Below are 14,887 nucleotides of genomic sequence, written 5' to 3'. Positions count from 1 at the left end.
GTATAAAACATGAAATCAGTCCATATTCGTGTAAAACAAAATATGCAAATATGCAAAAATGAATAATAATTTTACGTTTTGAGATATATATATATATATATATATATATATATATATATATATATATATATATATATATATATATATATATATATATATATATATATATATATATATATATATATATATATATATATATATATATGTGTATGTTCACTTTTTTGTCATCACTAAACACAAATAATTTTGGTTAAAATGTTGTTTTTAAATAAATGGACATGATTCAGGGTTAATACTCATACTACTCAATTTTACATATATGTCAAAATATGGGTAGGAGCATTTTCAAAATATATAAAATGTATATTCAAACCGTAAGATGAAAGTAATTGAAAGATTTTGGATGCTGAAAAAAACGTTTTCTCTCTTACACTATTGGCAGCATTTCAGGTATTTAAACATGTGCTGCACACAGTAAAGTTTTCAGTATTATTTAAAACGCGTCTCCTGACAACATCAACTCGTCACTGCCGTATAATGCGTGTACAGTACCAACACACTAGAAGTCCCTGGTGAGATGTAATTTCACAGATCCCTCCCTCCCCCCTTCTTCTGCTGCTGTAGGTATCCCTGTCTAGGCCTGGACTGAGCAGATTGTTCTGAGAGGAAACGGACAACAAACAGGGGAAGTGAACATGGCTGGGACTTCAGGGTTCTTTTCCAACGGACCTGTTCCTTGGATGGACAACGACACAGAGATGAACAACCTGTACAGAGACTTGGAGCTGGGCACAGTACTGACACTGTTTTATTCTAAGAAGTCCCAGCGGCCAGAGAGACGGACATTTCAAGTCAAACTGGAGACCAGGACTATTATCTGGACTCGGGGCACGGATAAAATAGAGGGAGAGAGTGAGTAGTGTGCGAACACCAACACAAACATACACAGGTAGTAATGCTCCTGAGTGCTGGTTGTAAATGTGAAGGTAAGGTATCCATGCCAGAACAAGTTGGTTTACATAGATTCAGAAATATGAAAACTACGAAGTGCTGGGAGATGCTTGAATGGCTTACAAAAGACTCGGTAAGCACTAATGACATGATGGTGTTGTGAACAGCTGGTAAATGATGTCACTTAGGATTGAAGACGTCCCTTACAAAATCCTTCAGAGCGTAAAAAATGTAAGTCGTAGGGCTTGGTGAAACTAAATATCAAGAGGTCATTGACTAAATGCATTAATATTGCAGATCAGAAGAAACTCTGGAGAAACATGATTAGTATTATGTGGAAATGAAAGGTAATTGTCAATCTTACATAGATTGAAACAAAAACGACAGACTTTTTATTAACTGCCTCAAAGACCGGAAAAGACAACATGCAAGCTATTTAACAATATTACAAAAGAAGAAAAGAACATCCCAGTTTCATTTCCCGATGTCAATACTACATATATTTACTACACATTTATTTCAGCTCTGATTACTTCCTGAAAGTTTCTATCGTGTGTGTGTGTGTGTGTGTGTGTGTGTGTGTGTGTGTGTGTGTGTGTGTGTGTGTGTGTGTGTGTGTGTGTGTGTGTGTGTGTGTGTGTGTGTGTGTGTGTGTGTGTGTGTGTGTGTGTGTGTGTGTGTGTGTGTGTGTGTGTGTGTGTGTGTGGGAAGATGAAAGTCTGAAAGGGTACGGGTCTTTAAAACGTTTGGGAAACAGTGATGTATAGGATTTGGTTTGTTGCTGTTTATATTTCAGAGAGTTGAGTTAGCCCAATTATTTTTAGTTTCTAGCATTATAAAATGTTTTGACAGAGCAGGTGCGAGTCTTGGTAGATATTAAAGAAACAACCGTTGTTGTCCAGCAGTAGATAAATCACATCTAAGATACAAATGCAGAGTCGACAACACAAAGAAAGTAGCATTTCTGGAACTCCTTTTGTTGCATTAATACATTAAGGTTAATCTTGAACAAAACAGCATGTCTAACCGAGGACACGCAGGCCTTCAGTGAGTTGTTAAGTCGTCTGTCTCTCGAGTAGCAGGATGCCTTGTGCACAGCTGCACTCTGCTCCGGATGCAGCAAAAAGAGCAAAAAAAAAAAGATGGTAGGCTTAGGTTTTTTTTTTTTTTTTTTAAGCCAACAGTATCATCTTCTCTGCTCACACACAAGCTCATAGCTGCCATTTGATACTCCTGAAGAGGTGAAATCGGCCTAGGCGGCTCGTTAATGTACAGAAATAGAATATGAGGGGTTTTACTGGAAGTGTGTGATCATTGGGGAACATTTTATCAAAGACAGTGACAGAATGATGTCCATTAACTGTGGAAACAGCACTCTAGTTTGTTGCTAAATATAAAATTCTAAGAAGCGTACCTTTTTTGTCGGTTGATCGAAGTGGATTTTGGATTTTTTTTCTCCCAGATTGATTTCTGTTTTTAGTGGTCTTTTCTTTTAAAATGTTCGTTTCGTGCAAATGGATCGGCCTATCTTGCCAACCAAACGTGTATCATCATGTGATGGTACGTCTGGCTTGACAGAGCAGGATGTGGTCTTGCCAAAAAAATGGCGGTAACAGAGTGGTTGAAAGTGTAGGCAGGGCATGTTATAAACCTAAATGTTTGGATAATTGACATGTACAATCGCAGTCTTTTCAAGTGAAAATGTGTGCCAAAAGTCTACATTATGCTACAATGCACGAGTGTATTGTTTTGACATTAGAGAGACTTTTGCGAAACATCACATATAGTACCCTCAGTAAATCTCTATCATACAACCCATCTTGAGAACTTCTCTTTTCCTGAGTATGTTACTGATAATAAGGCAGCATGAATCAGAGTCATGTTTGACTGTGACACATTATGTTGCTACTTTATCGTCCAGTAGGAGTAAACCGAGTTAACTGACAGGCTTTGACACACTTTACTGAATGAGCCAGTTTTAGTTGGTTTTTTTAGTTTTCTTTTTTTTTTTTATGAATGAGCTTTCACGTGTCACATGTCACACTCTCAAGCTATGACTTAACAACTTTGGTGCCCCACTAGTGAAACCTCCCATCTTGCTTCTTGGTGCCCACCACAGTGTCAGATCCTCTCTGAAGTAGGGGATTTTAGGATGCAGGTTTTCTGGTATAATAAAGGTTACAGAAGCTGATTTCACTGATTAGCACTGGATGTGACAGCACCAAGGTGCTGTCCCTTTTATTATCTTTGGTTGTATTTGGCAATGATGCAAACCAATGAGCAGGACGGCTTTGTGTTCACAAGAGGTTTACATCAATTTTAAGGATCTGCCTTTTAAGTACCTTTTGCTCCATTTAGTTTCCAGAAAATATACAATCACTGGAGCTAGACTGGTAAATCAGGTCAATATATTGTATTAACCGATAGGGCTAGGCCATATGGCCAAAATCGTTTATCACAATATAGCATGTATTGTGGTAGTTTAATAAATAAGTAGTCTATATGAATAACCACATTGTAAAGCACATTTTTACATACTCCTGTGTGAATTAAATACTTACTAGTTCCCAGTGAATATGGAATAGTATTTTTGCTTGAAATGCCCATCCCCAATGTGTTTTATGTATAATAAAAAAACAAGTTAGATTGTTTTGCCGATTACTTTATCCTCCCTAAATATTGAAATCAATATTAGCCTTTTAAAAAACAATATCAGTCGGGCTATGCCACATTAAATGTTGATACAACAATATTACATGACATATACTGTGATTAAAAGATTTTATACATCACATCTTAAACCAGAAGAGGGGAACTGATCTGCAGAATCAGCGGTGCCATAGATATGTAGCACTGCACAACATATCGCGTTCACTACCTCTTAGGCTGTTTGAAAGTTATATAATAAGTTATGTACTTTCACAGTTCTCTGAATAAAGTTACGTGGCAAGCGTGTGTTAAGCACCTTAATAGGCTTAAATGTACTACACGCATGTCTGTGATAAGTAATGATTCACACTTCGTGAGTCTGAATCTGTGTCTTTGTTCATGTATCCACAAGACTTCTCTGATAATCGGTGAATTAGTGCTCAGTCCACATTTTCAAGTCTCACTTGGTGCTCTGTCAGCCGTCGGCCCCACTCACACTAAGCTTCCGCTGCTGGACTAACTCAACCAGTAGTTAACACACAACTGTGACTCCTAACGCAAAATTCCGGACAAGATTTTCTGCACAGCTTTGTTTAATGGCTGCATGCTACAACTACTGCAGAATAGGTCTGCTAAGGTCGCAGTAGGACAGTGCACATAGCGCTGAGCAATATATCGATATTCTATTGATATTGTGATATGAGACTAGATATTGTCTTACATTTTGGACATGGTAATATGACTTAAGTGGAGTCTTTTCCTGGTTTTAAAGGCTGCATTACAGTAAAGTGATGTCATTTTCTGAACTTACCAGTCGGTTCTGTTATTTGCCTTTAACCACTTAGTCATTATATCCACGTTATTGATGATTGTTTATCTAAAATCTAATTTTGAAGATATTTTGTTAAAGCACCAATTGTCAACCCTAATAATAATTCTGATAGGTGATTGTGATGATCTATGGCTTTATAGTTATTTGAATTAGACCTTAAACAATAGTTAATTGATTTGTTGTCATTTTTCAAGCATCCTTAAGTATAGCTTCTCAATCATATTTGCTGCTTTTCTATTCATATCATTGACAGAATATATTTGTGCTGTGGACTGTTCATCATTCAAAACAAGATCTGCATTTGAAGCTGTGACGTTGAACTCTGGGAAACGGGGATTTAAATGTTACCCCACTGTAACAGTCGGCAGATTAATCTATGATGAAAACAATCGTTAGTTGCAGCCTTAATTTGAACGGTGCACTGAGCTCAGGGGATGTGAGGTGAATTCAAGTTTAGAGAGGATTTTTGTAAACTGCGTTGTTGCATGTGTCACAGTGGAGTGTGAATAAGCACAGGTGTCACCAATTATTTGTTAAATGTCATCAACCATATCCTGGAAATGTCTTTTGAAATGAGCCTTGTCATCCATCCATCCATCCATCCATCTTCGTCCGCTTATCCGGTGTCGGGTCGCGGGGGGAGCAGCTCCAGCAGGGGACCCCAAACTTCCCTTTCCCGAGCAACATTAACCAGCTCCGACTGGGGATCGAGGCGTTCCCAGGCCAGGTTGGAGATATAATCCCTCCACCTAGTCCTGGGTCTTCCCGAGGCCTCCTCCCAGCTGGACGTGCCTGGAACACCTCCCTAGGGAGGGCCCAGGGGCATCCTTACCAGATGCCCGAACCACCTCAACTGGCTCCTTTCGACGCAGCGAGCAGCGGCGGCTCTCCGAGCTCCTCACGGATGACTGAGCTTCTCACCCTATCTCTAAGGGAGACGCCAGCCACCCTCCTGAGGAAACCCATTTCGGCCGCTTGTACCCTGGATCTCGTTCTTTCGGTCATGACCCAGCCTTCATGACCATAGGTGAGGGTAGGAACGAAAACTGACCGGTAGATCGAGAGCTTTGCCTTCTGGCTCAGCTCTCTTTTCGTCACAACGGTGCGATAGATTGAATGCAATACCGCACCCGCTGCGCCGATTCTCCGACCAATCTCCCGCTCCATTGTCCCCTCACTCGCGAACAAAACCCCAAGGTACTTGAACTCCTTCACTTGGGGTAAGGACTCATTCCCTACCTGGAGAAGGCATTCCATCGGTTTCCTGCTGAGAACCATGGCCTCCGATTTAGTAATGAAGAAATCCTCAGGTAGTTGTTGTCTTTTCAGTGATGCAAATGCACGTCTGTGTCTTAACAGCCACAGACTTTTTCCATACCTCCCATAAGACACGAACACGGTTTCTCGCCTTAAATGTTGTGATGTCATTTCTAGTTGACACTCCGCACATTTTTTTCGGTTACAAACATTGCTATCAGCCCAGTTTATCTGTGAGAAATATGTCAACAAATTAGTGGGACATTATCCTGCAGGAAGCAACACAGTTGCACAATCAGAATTTTTAAAACTGTATTAAAACGTTGTTGTAAAGATCAGGTTATCCCTGGAAAACAAGCACAGTTCCACTGTTGACTTGCTCAATTTACAATGTTTTGGAAAGGGAACATAATCCATCTAGCTGCATGACAGTTATTTGTCAGGGGGATAGTCCTCTGCTTAACGTTATCCAACATGATATCAAAGGAACTGACGTAGATCAGCTGACGTGTGAATGCACACTGAAACATTAAAGTCGTGCTCTGGGCTGCACCCAAACATTTGAAAATTGCAATACAAACTACTTCAACCGCTGCAGTCTTATGTTATTAATATAGGCTACACGATAGCTTTTTATTTATTCTGTGGTCAAACATTTAATGTAATTATGGCTGCAACTAATGATTATTTTCATGATTCATTAATCAGTTCTATTTTCTAGATTGTTTTGATCTAAAAGAATGTCACAAAATGGTGAAAAGTGCCCGCCATACTTTCTGAAAGCCCAAGATGATTTATTCAAATAGCTTGTTTTGAACCCCAACAGTCCAAAACCCCAAAATATTCAGGTTACAATCAGATATGACAGAAAAACGGCAAATCATCAAATTTGAGAGGCGTTAACCAGCGAATGTTTAGAATTTTTGCTCGAAAAATGATTAATAGATTATCAAAATAGTTGTTCATTAGTTTTCTGTCTATCGCCTAATATATCGATTAATTGACTTTGTTGCAGCCCTAAATGTAATTCATATCACAGCTGCAATATCCAGCAAAATAATTGCAACATTATTCGTCAACATTGCACTTCTAGTTTTCCTTCCTCTGCAACACACAACTGACTGATGTTCTCTGTTGCAATGCATCTCACTAATTGAATGTATGATGAGGGCTATTAGATTGAACTGAGTGAGTGGTAGGACTGGGTATTGATTAAACCTCTTCCTTCTCTGTCTATAGCACAAACTGTATAACATTTCCAGAAGTTGGCATCAAATGCCCAGTCAGGTTTGTAATATTATTTGATCAGATAGTTACTATTTTAATCAAAATTCTGCCAATTTTAGACTGTATTTGGGCTACAACTAATAATGATTATTAATTAATCATTTGATTGTACTTTGATTAAGCAATCGTTTAGAAAAGCAGCAAATCGTCAAATTTCCAAAAATTGGAACTGGTAAATGTTTGACATTTTTCCCGGATGAAAGACTTTAATATATCAAAGTGTAGGCAACTAATAGAACATATCATAAAGTCTAGGCAACTAATAGAACAATTGACTATTATTTGGTTAAATGAAGAAGAAAAAGAAGAAAAAAACAGTTTGGTAGAAAAGCTCCTCAAAGTAAGATATCAAAAAGTATCATTTTGCTATCAAAACCAGAGTATTGTATGGCCAATAGTATCGAAACATTTGAAGTGAAACCCAGCCCTGGTGAGGAGGGTGGAAGGCAGTAAGCTGAAGGAAGTGTGTGTGTGTGTGTGGGAGTGTGTTGCAGGATACCTCCACTCATCTCCTTGTAGTAAGGTTACACCTCTGGCTATCTCTTTATTTCCTGCATCTGTCTGAGGCAGGCTCCAAATATTTTGACTCAAATGACTAAAAGTGTTGTCTAAGATCAGCCTGTTAAAGCCGCCTTGCTCTCAGCAGAAGCCTGCTGGCCTGTGGCAGGTGCAGTAAACTGAGATATGATGTAGGATTAGAGAGCTCAGCTTGGCAAAATGAGTGAGAAAGCATACTTTTTCTTTTTTTAATGCTTGAGAAAAGAACATGCACATGCCCACCTATACTCAAGCACAGATGTGGTGTGTAGGCGACAAAAGCACAGGATGTGTGGTTTGGGGGCAGGAAGAAGAGCAGGAGCTGAAAGAAGTGTGTGTGTGTGTGTGTGTGTGTTACTGTGTTTAGCAGGAGAGTCCCTGCTGTAGTTCTTTAACTGCTACTAATACAATGCTGATAGGAACCTGTTGAGCTACTTTACAGCCTATGCCCTCTTAAAGTTTCTGAGTGCCTATGGACCTGTTTCACAGCAGACATTTTGACTTGTCATAGTAGGAATAGCACAGCTGAAATTGATAATCTTAACAATGGCTTAATTCCATCATGTGTCCCAGTAAGCTATTTCAGTGAGTCCGCATGCACAATACCAGGGCCTCTCCTAAGTGGAATGCAGCCATCAGTAATGGTTTTGAATACACCTGTGCTTTTCCTACTATGACATGTCAACATGTCTGCCGTGAAAAAGGTCTATTAATGGAGTCAAGACAGAAACGTAGCAGGTCTTTTTCAGTAGCATCATTCCTAAAGATAAAAGATAAATCCATCTTGTGTAAAAGCCTATGCAATGTTTTTTTTAATCAGTCCAATGTAGGGAAATTAGAAAATATTCAGTATATTATTGTTTATGGAAGATTTTTAGCTCCGTAAACAGGGTTTTTAAGTGCCATATTACTTTTATATTCCCTGTCTTATGCCTTTTTGTAAATTGGAAATTATAAAAAAAACCATTACAAGCCTTCCCCAATAACAATATGTCTGCGATGAGTTTAGAATCTCCATTGTACAAACCTGACCCGTCCCACCACAAACTAGTGCGACTGGCTCGCAGCCTCCCTGTCCGAGATTAGTAATTGGTGGTTTGGGTTTTTTTCAGTGGTAGAAGGCAAGCAGAGGTTGGGATCAGTAACTTCATATTCTACATTTAATCTACTGTATATCTAACAAGAACTGTCTTCTGTATTTCTTCACTTGAAGTGTACCTATATGTGGTTTAGATCATGGCCTCAGCATCACTGTTTTATGTGGTCGGTGGGGGTGGGGGCTTGAAATACTCGTTCGTGCGGTGTGTTGATCTCTATGCTGGAAGGTTCAGGGCAAAAACACTAATAAATAAAAATATGGATAGATTAAGTAATTAAAAACTGTACCCTTGTAATATTATTATATGTGGACATTAAGTGTTTTTGTGTCGATCAAAGTGATCATAATATGTTTGTTTTTATTCTGTCATCCTCTTCTGTCAATTAATATTTCCAAGCAGATTATGAAAAAGACTTAAAAACATTAGTTATTGAAGGGTCTGTTTTATGTATGAAGAGTTTTATCTGACGTAAAAGTGTTTTGAACATATGCATGATAATTTTACATGGGGTTTTGCATATTGACTAATGGTGGTATCAGAAAAATTATTCCTATTGTCATGTTATGATTTCAGTCAAATTGCCCAGCTCTACGGAGGACATCTTTGTATGTGTGTGTGTAACTTGTGTATGTGTAACTTGTGTCTGTGTCCAGTTGACATTCGAGAGATCAAGGAGATCCGTACTGGACAGAAGTCACGGGACTTTGAGCGATATGTGGAGGACTCAGCAACGAGGCTGGAGCAGGCTCACTGCTTTGTCATCCTGTATGGCACAGAGTTTCGCCTTAAATCCCTCAGCCTGGCAGGTACGTACAGACACTAACACAGGCATACATACCTTCAGATACAACTAGAAACATTAGTATTTCATTTCATACCATCCTGTTCTTAACATTAATACCTCTGCTAATGTGTTCATGAACTACAAATGTCCATCAGTTTAACGATTGTGATTTGTTTTCAACCCTTTTTTTTTTTTTTATATATTTTTTTTTTGTGGGACTTGTGTTTAATGAGTAAATGCATCCTGGCTTTATTACAGTACCAAAACAAAAGCTGGTCTAGAAATTGTAATGCTCAATTTTATTTGTATAGCCCATAATCACAACTTTGCCTGAAAGGTTTTTATAATCTGCACAGCATACAACTCTAGAGCTGCAAGAATTGGTTGATTTAATGGATTAGTCATTACACTTAATTGACAACTATTTTAATAATCGATTCATCGTTTCAGTCATTTTTCAGGCAAAATACTCAAAATTCTCTGGTTCAAGCTCATCAAATGTGACTATTTGCTGTTTTTCTTTGTCATATATGACAGTAAATTGAATATGTTAAGGTTTTACACTGTTAGTCAGACAAAACGCACTAATGGAGCACATCACCGTGGCCATTTTATTCACTTCATTTTAACATTTCATTCGACTAAACATGAAACTAATCGCCAGATTCATCGTTAATGAAAACGATCGGTAGTTTCAGCCCTATACAACACCACATATCCTTAATAACATTGATTTAGAGAAGGAAACCCGAAAAATAACTTTAATGGAAATAAAAAGAAAATATTTGTCAAAAGTTAGTGAAAAGTGATTTTTCCTTTTCCTTAGCAACGTCGGATGAGGAGATGACAATGTGGGTGAAGGGGTTAAACTGGCTTGTGGCCGACACACTGAAGGCTCCGACACCGCTTCAGATAGAGAGGTAAACAGTACACATGTAGCTACGCATCACAACCAAAGCTGGAACTGTTGTAACATGCTGTGGACAGACACAATATGATAATTGTAAGTCCTTATTTGTGTTTAATGTAGAATATCTCTTAACTCTCTTTTTTTCTTTAGATGGTTACGTAAGCAGTTCTACGCCGTTGATCGCAACAGAGAAGACCGGTAAGTCAGCTCAGTAAAAAAATTTAAACAAGGAAATAGGTGTAATTAGATATACTGTATCTCAATTGTTTGGTGCACCAGTTGAGTGTCCTTTCCCCAGTGTAACATCTGAAGCACGTAGACGAGTTACACCATCAGGCTGGAAGGTGTCTGTGACACGTCTGTTATAGCTTTGTTGAGGTGTAGTGAAGGAACTAACCTCTCAGCCACACACCAGCACCTCTTCCTGCAGCAGGAAACAGACTGCAGAGGATGGAGGAGATGTACAGCAATGTTTGTCTGTTACATCCCTGGCAAAAGAGCAGGCCTTTGTTACGCCGTAGGGGTATTGTCTCCTCTGGCCAAAAATTCCAGGCTGTGTAGTAAAAATGAAGCCAAAAAAAAAATAGCAGAGCATGTGTTTGCAATGTTTCAGTTGGTGTGTAGATTTCTAGAAATCGTATTACTGCACCACAACAGAATCTACATGTGCAAGTTATTAGGAACGAAGTCTTATTGTATGTTCATGTTTGTGTTTGATTTCAAAACCTGTTGATTTGGGTAATGTGTTCAGGATATCCTGTAAGGATCTGAAGAGCATGCTGAGCCAGGTCAACTACAGGGTGCCCAACATGAGGTTCCTCCGAGAGAAACTTCCGGTAACCTCCTCCTACTTAACACAGACCCCTTTCCCACTCTATCTACCTACCCACTTCCCTTTTTGATATGATGTTGTTAGAGGCTAAAGATTTGCGATTTGTCGTTAACGGCCCTTCTGCCTTCCCTCTTATTTCTCCACTTGTTTTACAGGACTCAGAGTTGAGGAATGGAGACGTGTCCTTCAGCCAGTTTGCCCAGCTCTATCGCAGCCTCATGTTTGATGCTCAGAGAAGCGTAAGTGCAGTCATTTTATGTATCCACAGATAGTTCTGTCCCAGCACTATCATCCCCCATCTGATGCCCTGCCAAGGCACCCTTCCTCCCCCATCTGTCTGTTCTCAAATGGCTGCGAGATCAATACGGACCAGTTAAAAACCCACCAAACCCCTCTGGTGGAGGCCATTAGGACACACTCACGTGGATGAGGAGGCAGGCAGGCAGGCTGGGGTCGGATTAAATGGATGACCTCCGTGGCCCCCACGACTAACCACCCCACCCCCTACAGGATGTCTATGCCCATCTACATGACTAGTACTACACACACTGAAAGGAGAACACTTTCATTAATTAACTGAAATTTCCCTTTTTGCCCGTTCTTTCAGATGGAAATCCCAGTAATACAAAGGTAGGTCAAAACCAAACACTCACACATGCATAGGGAAACACGTGTGTTTACTGAAGCGAACCATTACTTTATCTTCCAGGTTCATTGACAGACCAGAACAGAGGATCTCCCTTGACGACTTCAAGGGCTTCCTCCTGGAGTCTCAAAGGGTAATATATCCGGGCCATTGGACATCTAGTTCGCTGCAGATGTGTTTCATTTGCATGCTCAAATACATCTGTGTTTGTACGTAAATCCAGGAAATGTGGGCCACAGACGACAACAAAGTTCAGGAGTTTATGTTCAACTACCTGAAAGACCCCCTGAGAGAAGTGGAGCAGCCTTATTTCCACCAAGACGAGGTACACACACTATCACCTCCTCTCCCTTTTTCTTTTCCCCCTTTTTCTCAATTGTCTTTAGCTCATTTCTGGGTATTTGCTCACTAATGGAAAAAAATATAAATGTGTTTTTGTGAGTTGTGTTTTCCGATTCCCCCCTGTCTTGTTTGCGTGGGTGGGAGATGCTCAGAAATTGACATGGATAGCCATGATCTCAGCCTAAAGCACCTCCTCCCACACAGATAGAAAAGGTTATTGACTGGGGCACTGCATGAGAGTTCTACAGAAAGCGAGTCACGCTTTTTGTGGTCACTATAAAGCTATTATTATATAAAGAGAAGAGGAAGCTGGTGTGAGCCAGCCTACAGGAGTTGGAACTGCCTTTCTGTGCCGTAGCTTATACTGTATTAGATAGCAGATGTACAGGTATTGGTCATACTGAGAAAAACGCCTAAAGAAGAAAAGCTGTTCATGATAGTATTTCTTATTGTTGACCCACTCTGGAAAGTCTATTAAATGCCAGAGTGCAGGGTGAGGTATGTAACAGAGCTGCTGGGGATTCGGGATTTTAGTGTCCTGATAGTACAGCAAATGCCGGCACTTATTTGACTTGGTTGAATCCAAATGTCAAGTTCTGTATGTGAAAAATATCAAATCTCATTTATTACTGACTTCTGATTGACTGACTGAGAGCACCACTAAGTTGCTTGTACTGTATCCACATGTTATCGTATATCCCACCAGACAGCTGCTTTTCCAAGCATTTAGAAATGGTAAACATTTGTTGTTAGCACATGCACGTGTAAAATTGTATTTGCAAGATGCACTGCGATATCTGCTCAAAGTTCAGGTGGATTCATGTTTTGAAATGTGTGATGTATTTATTTACTTTATTGTAGTTTTGAGGTTTTTTATTTAGAATAGGTTTGGTGCAGACATGGACTGAATGATCTGCGGGGTCTAAGGCTGGATCAAATCCTGTCACATGATCAATTGCAATTGCGGGAAAGTCCACACATTTGAACTGTCACTGCTCTCCTCTCTCCTGTATAGTACCTGACATACCTGTTCTCCAAAGAGAACAGCATCTGGGATTCCTCCCTGGACCAGGTGTGTCCTGACAATATGAGCAACCCCCTGTCCCACTACTGGATCTCCTCTTCGCACAACACGTAAGGATGGAGCACAAAGCTTTCATGCATACATTTTATTATGTCAAGCTTCTGTCAACTTCAACACAGTTGTAATTAGACCTTGGGAACACTGAAGTATGGCATCCTCTCTTAAACCTCCAACCAAATGGGGCTTTTAAGCTGACTTTAGACATCAGAATAAAGTGTATTATTTAACAATCATGTTTGGGAATGAGGCCCAGGTTTGTGTTTTGCAGGAAAATGTATTTTTCCTCCCATTGAAAAGTGTGTGTGTGAAAGGCAGTTGAAATGATAACCTTCTGTTCTAGATGTGAAACAATACTCATTGGAGCAGCGGAATGAAAACTTCCCATGTTGCTTTGATTAGGTTTGAATTGCCGATTGAATGAGGTGTTGTTTGTGTGTTGTGTTGTGTCCCTTTTTGTTAAACTGGTTAGTTGTGACGTGTTTGCGTACTTTGACGTTACATGTTTATTTTTAGCTACCTGACGGGAGACCAGTTTTCCAGTGAGTCGTCCCTGGAGGCATACGCTCGCTGTCTGAGGATGGGCTGCCGCTGTATTGAATGTAGGTATAACACACATACATACCACAGTTTTACCCACATTCAATAAATCGCCACCACTTGACTTTTAACCTGGTAATTTACTCGTCTTACCCCCGCTTATTATCTCTTACAGTTGTACTGTAATGCAGCCGTCACACCCTTACCCACACACTCGCAAACTCGCTTGCTGTTACATAACAGTGGTGTGTAAACCCTCTACACAAAACCCTTGTCAAGCAGGTTTCTGTGAATAGGACTGGCTTTCATAGTGGGTTTAAGAGTCCCTTTGCCTCATACACAAGTAATCTTGTGCATCTTTAAGTTTAAAGGTCTTAAAATTCCTTTGGAACTATATAATACATCTGCATTCATGTATACTTACTCTTTCTTGTAGCATAGTAGATGAATGATGAGTGTGTTTTATTTTCAGTGGACTGCTGGGATGGGCCAGATGGAATGCCAGTCATCTACCACGGACACACACTTACAACAAAAATCAAGTTTTGCGATGTTTTGACCACCATCAAAGAGCATGCCTTCGTCACATCCGAGTGAGTTTCCATGAGTGCAACCCACTCAGTTTTTTTTTTTTTTTTTTACAGCTGTCAGTGACTGTGAGATTATAAAAGGATAAGAGATGACAAAGATAAAGAAATGGCACACACTCAAACAGAAACCTAAGAGGAGGCCATAGAGACAGGCTGCAGTGACATCATTACAGTGTGTTATTGTTGTGACTGTGTGTGTGAAAAAATAATCTGAGAAAACTACACCTAAACACACAGAGAGAGAGGGGGGTTTTCTGTGAAGTTGCAACTTGTAAATTCTAATCTGTGGTCCTCCTACAGCTATCCCATCATCTTGTCCATCGAGGACCACTGTAGTATTGTGCAGCAGAGGAATATGGCTACTTACTTTAAGAAGGTGTTTGGAGACATGCTGCTGACCAAGGCAGTGGATATCGTGGCAGATGGCCTGCCCTCACCCAACCAGCTCAAGAGGAAGATCCTCATCAAGGTAGCCACCTGGAGTCATGAAAAATCATTTGGTATTTTTCTGCAGGAAAAATTACGAATGGATGCTTTCTATACAGTGTT

The 14,887-nt window shown here is 39.9% G+C and overlaps 1 protein-coding gene across 3 annotated transcripts in view; it reads left to right on the top strand.

Annotated features, from left to right (window-relative positions):
* Window positions 1-14,887, top strand: part of plcg1 (phospholipase C, gamma 1) — a 29,126-nt gene that overhangs the window by 1,148 nt on the left and 13,091 nt on the right. For all 3 annotated transcript variants that reach the window (XM_028581926.1, XM_028581925.1, XM_028581924.1), the window contains exons 2-14: window positions 625-912; window positions 9,267-9,419; window positions 10,224-10,317; window positions 10,458-10,505; window positions 11,059-11,143; window positions 11,295-11,378; window positions 11,747-11,769; window positions 11,849-11,918; window positions 12,009-12,110; window positions 13,143-13,261; window positions 13,725-13,810; window positions 14,221-14,341; window positions 14,639-14,807. In XM_028581926.1, coding sequence (XP_028437727.1) covers window positions 696-912; window positions 9,267-9,419; window positions 10,224-10,317; window positions 10,458-10,505; window positions 11,059-11,143; window positions 11,295-11,378; window positions 11,747-11,769; window positions 11,849-11,918; window positions 12,009-12,110; window positions 13,143-13,261; window positions 13,725-13,810; window positions 14,221-14,341; window positions 14,639-14,807 — 1,371 coding nt within the window. In that variant the 5' untranslated portion in view covers window positions 625-695. The remainder of the gene's footprint in view (window positions 1-624; window positions 913-9,266; window positions 9,420-10,223; window positions 10,318-10,457; window positions 10,506-11,058; window positions 11,144-11,294; window positions 11,379-11,746; window positions 11,770-11,848; window positions 11,919-12,008; window positions 12,111-13,142; window positions 13,262-13,724; window positions 13,811-14,220; window positions 14,342-14,638; window positions 14,808-14,887) is intronic.

Source organism: Perca flavescens, chromosome 7 (genome assembly GCF_004354835.1).
Source record: "Perca flavescens isolate YP-PL-M2 chromosome 7, PFLA_1.0, whole genome shotgun sequence".
In the NCBI taxonomy this organism is placed as follows: domain Eukaryota; kingdom Metazoa; phylum Chordata; class Actinopteri; order Perciformes; family Percidae; genus Perca; species Perca flavescens.
Note: the sequence above shows the minus strand (reverse complement) of the source record. Positions and strands in the feature narration are given on the sequence as shown.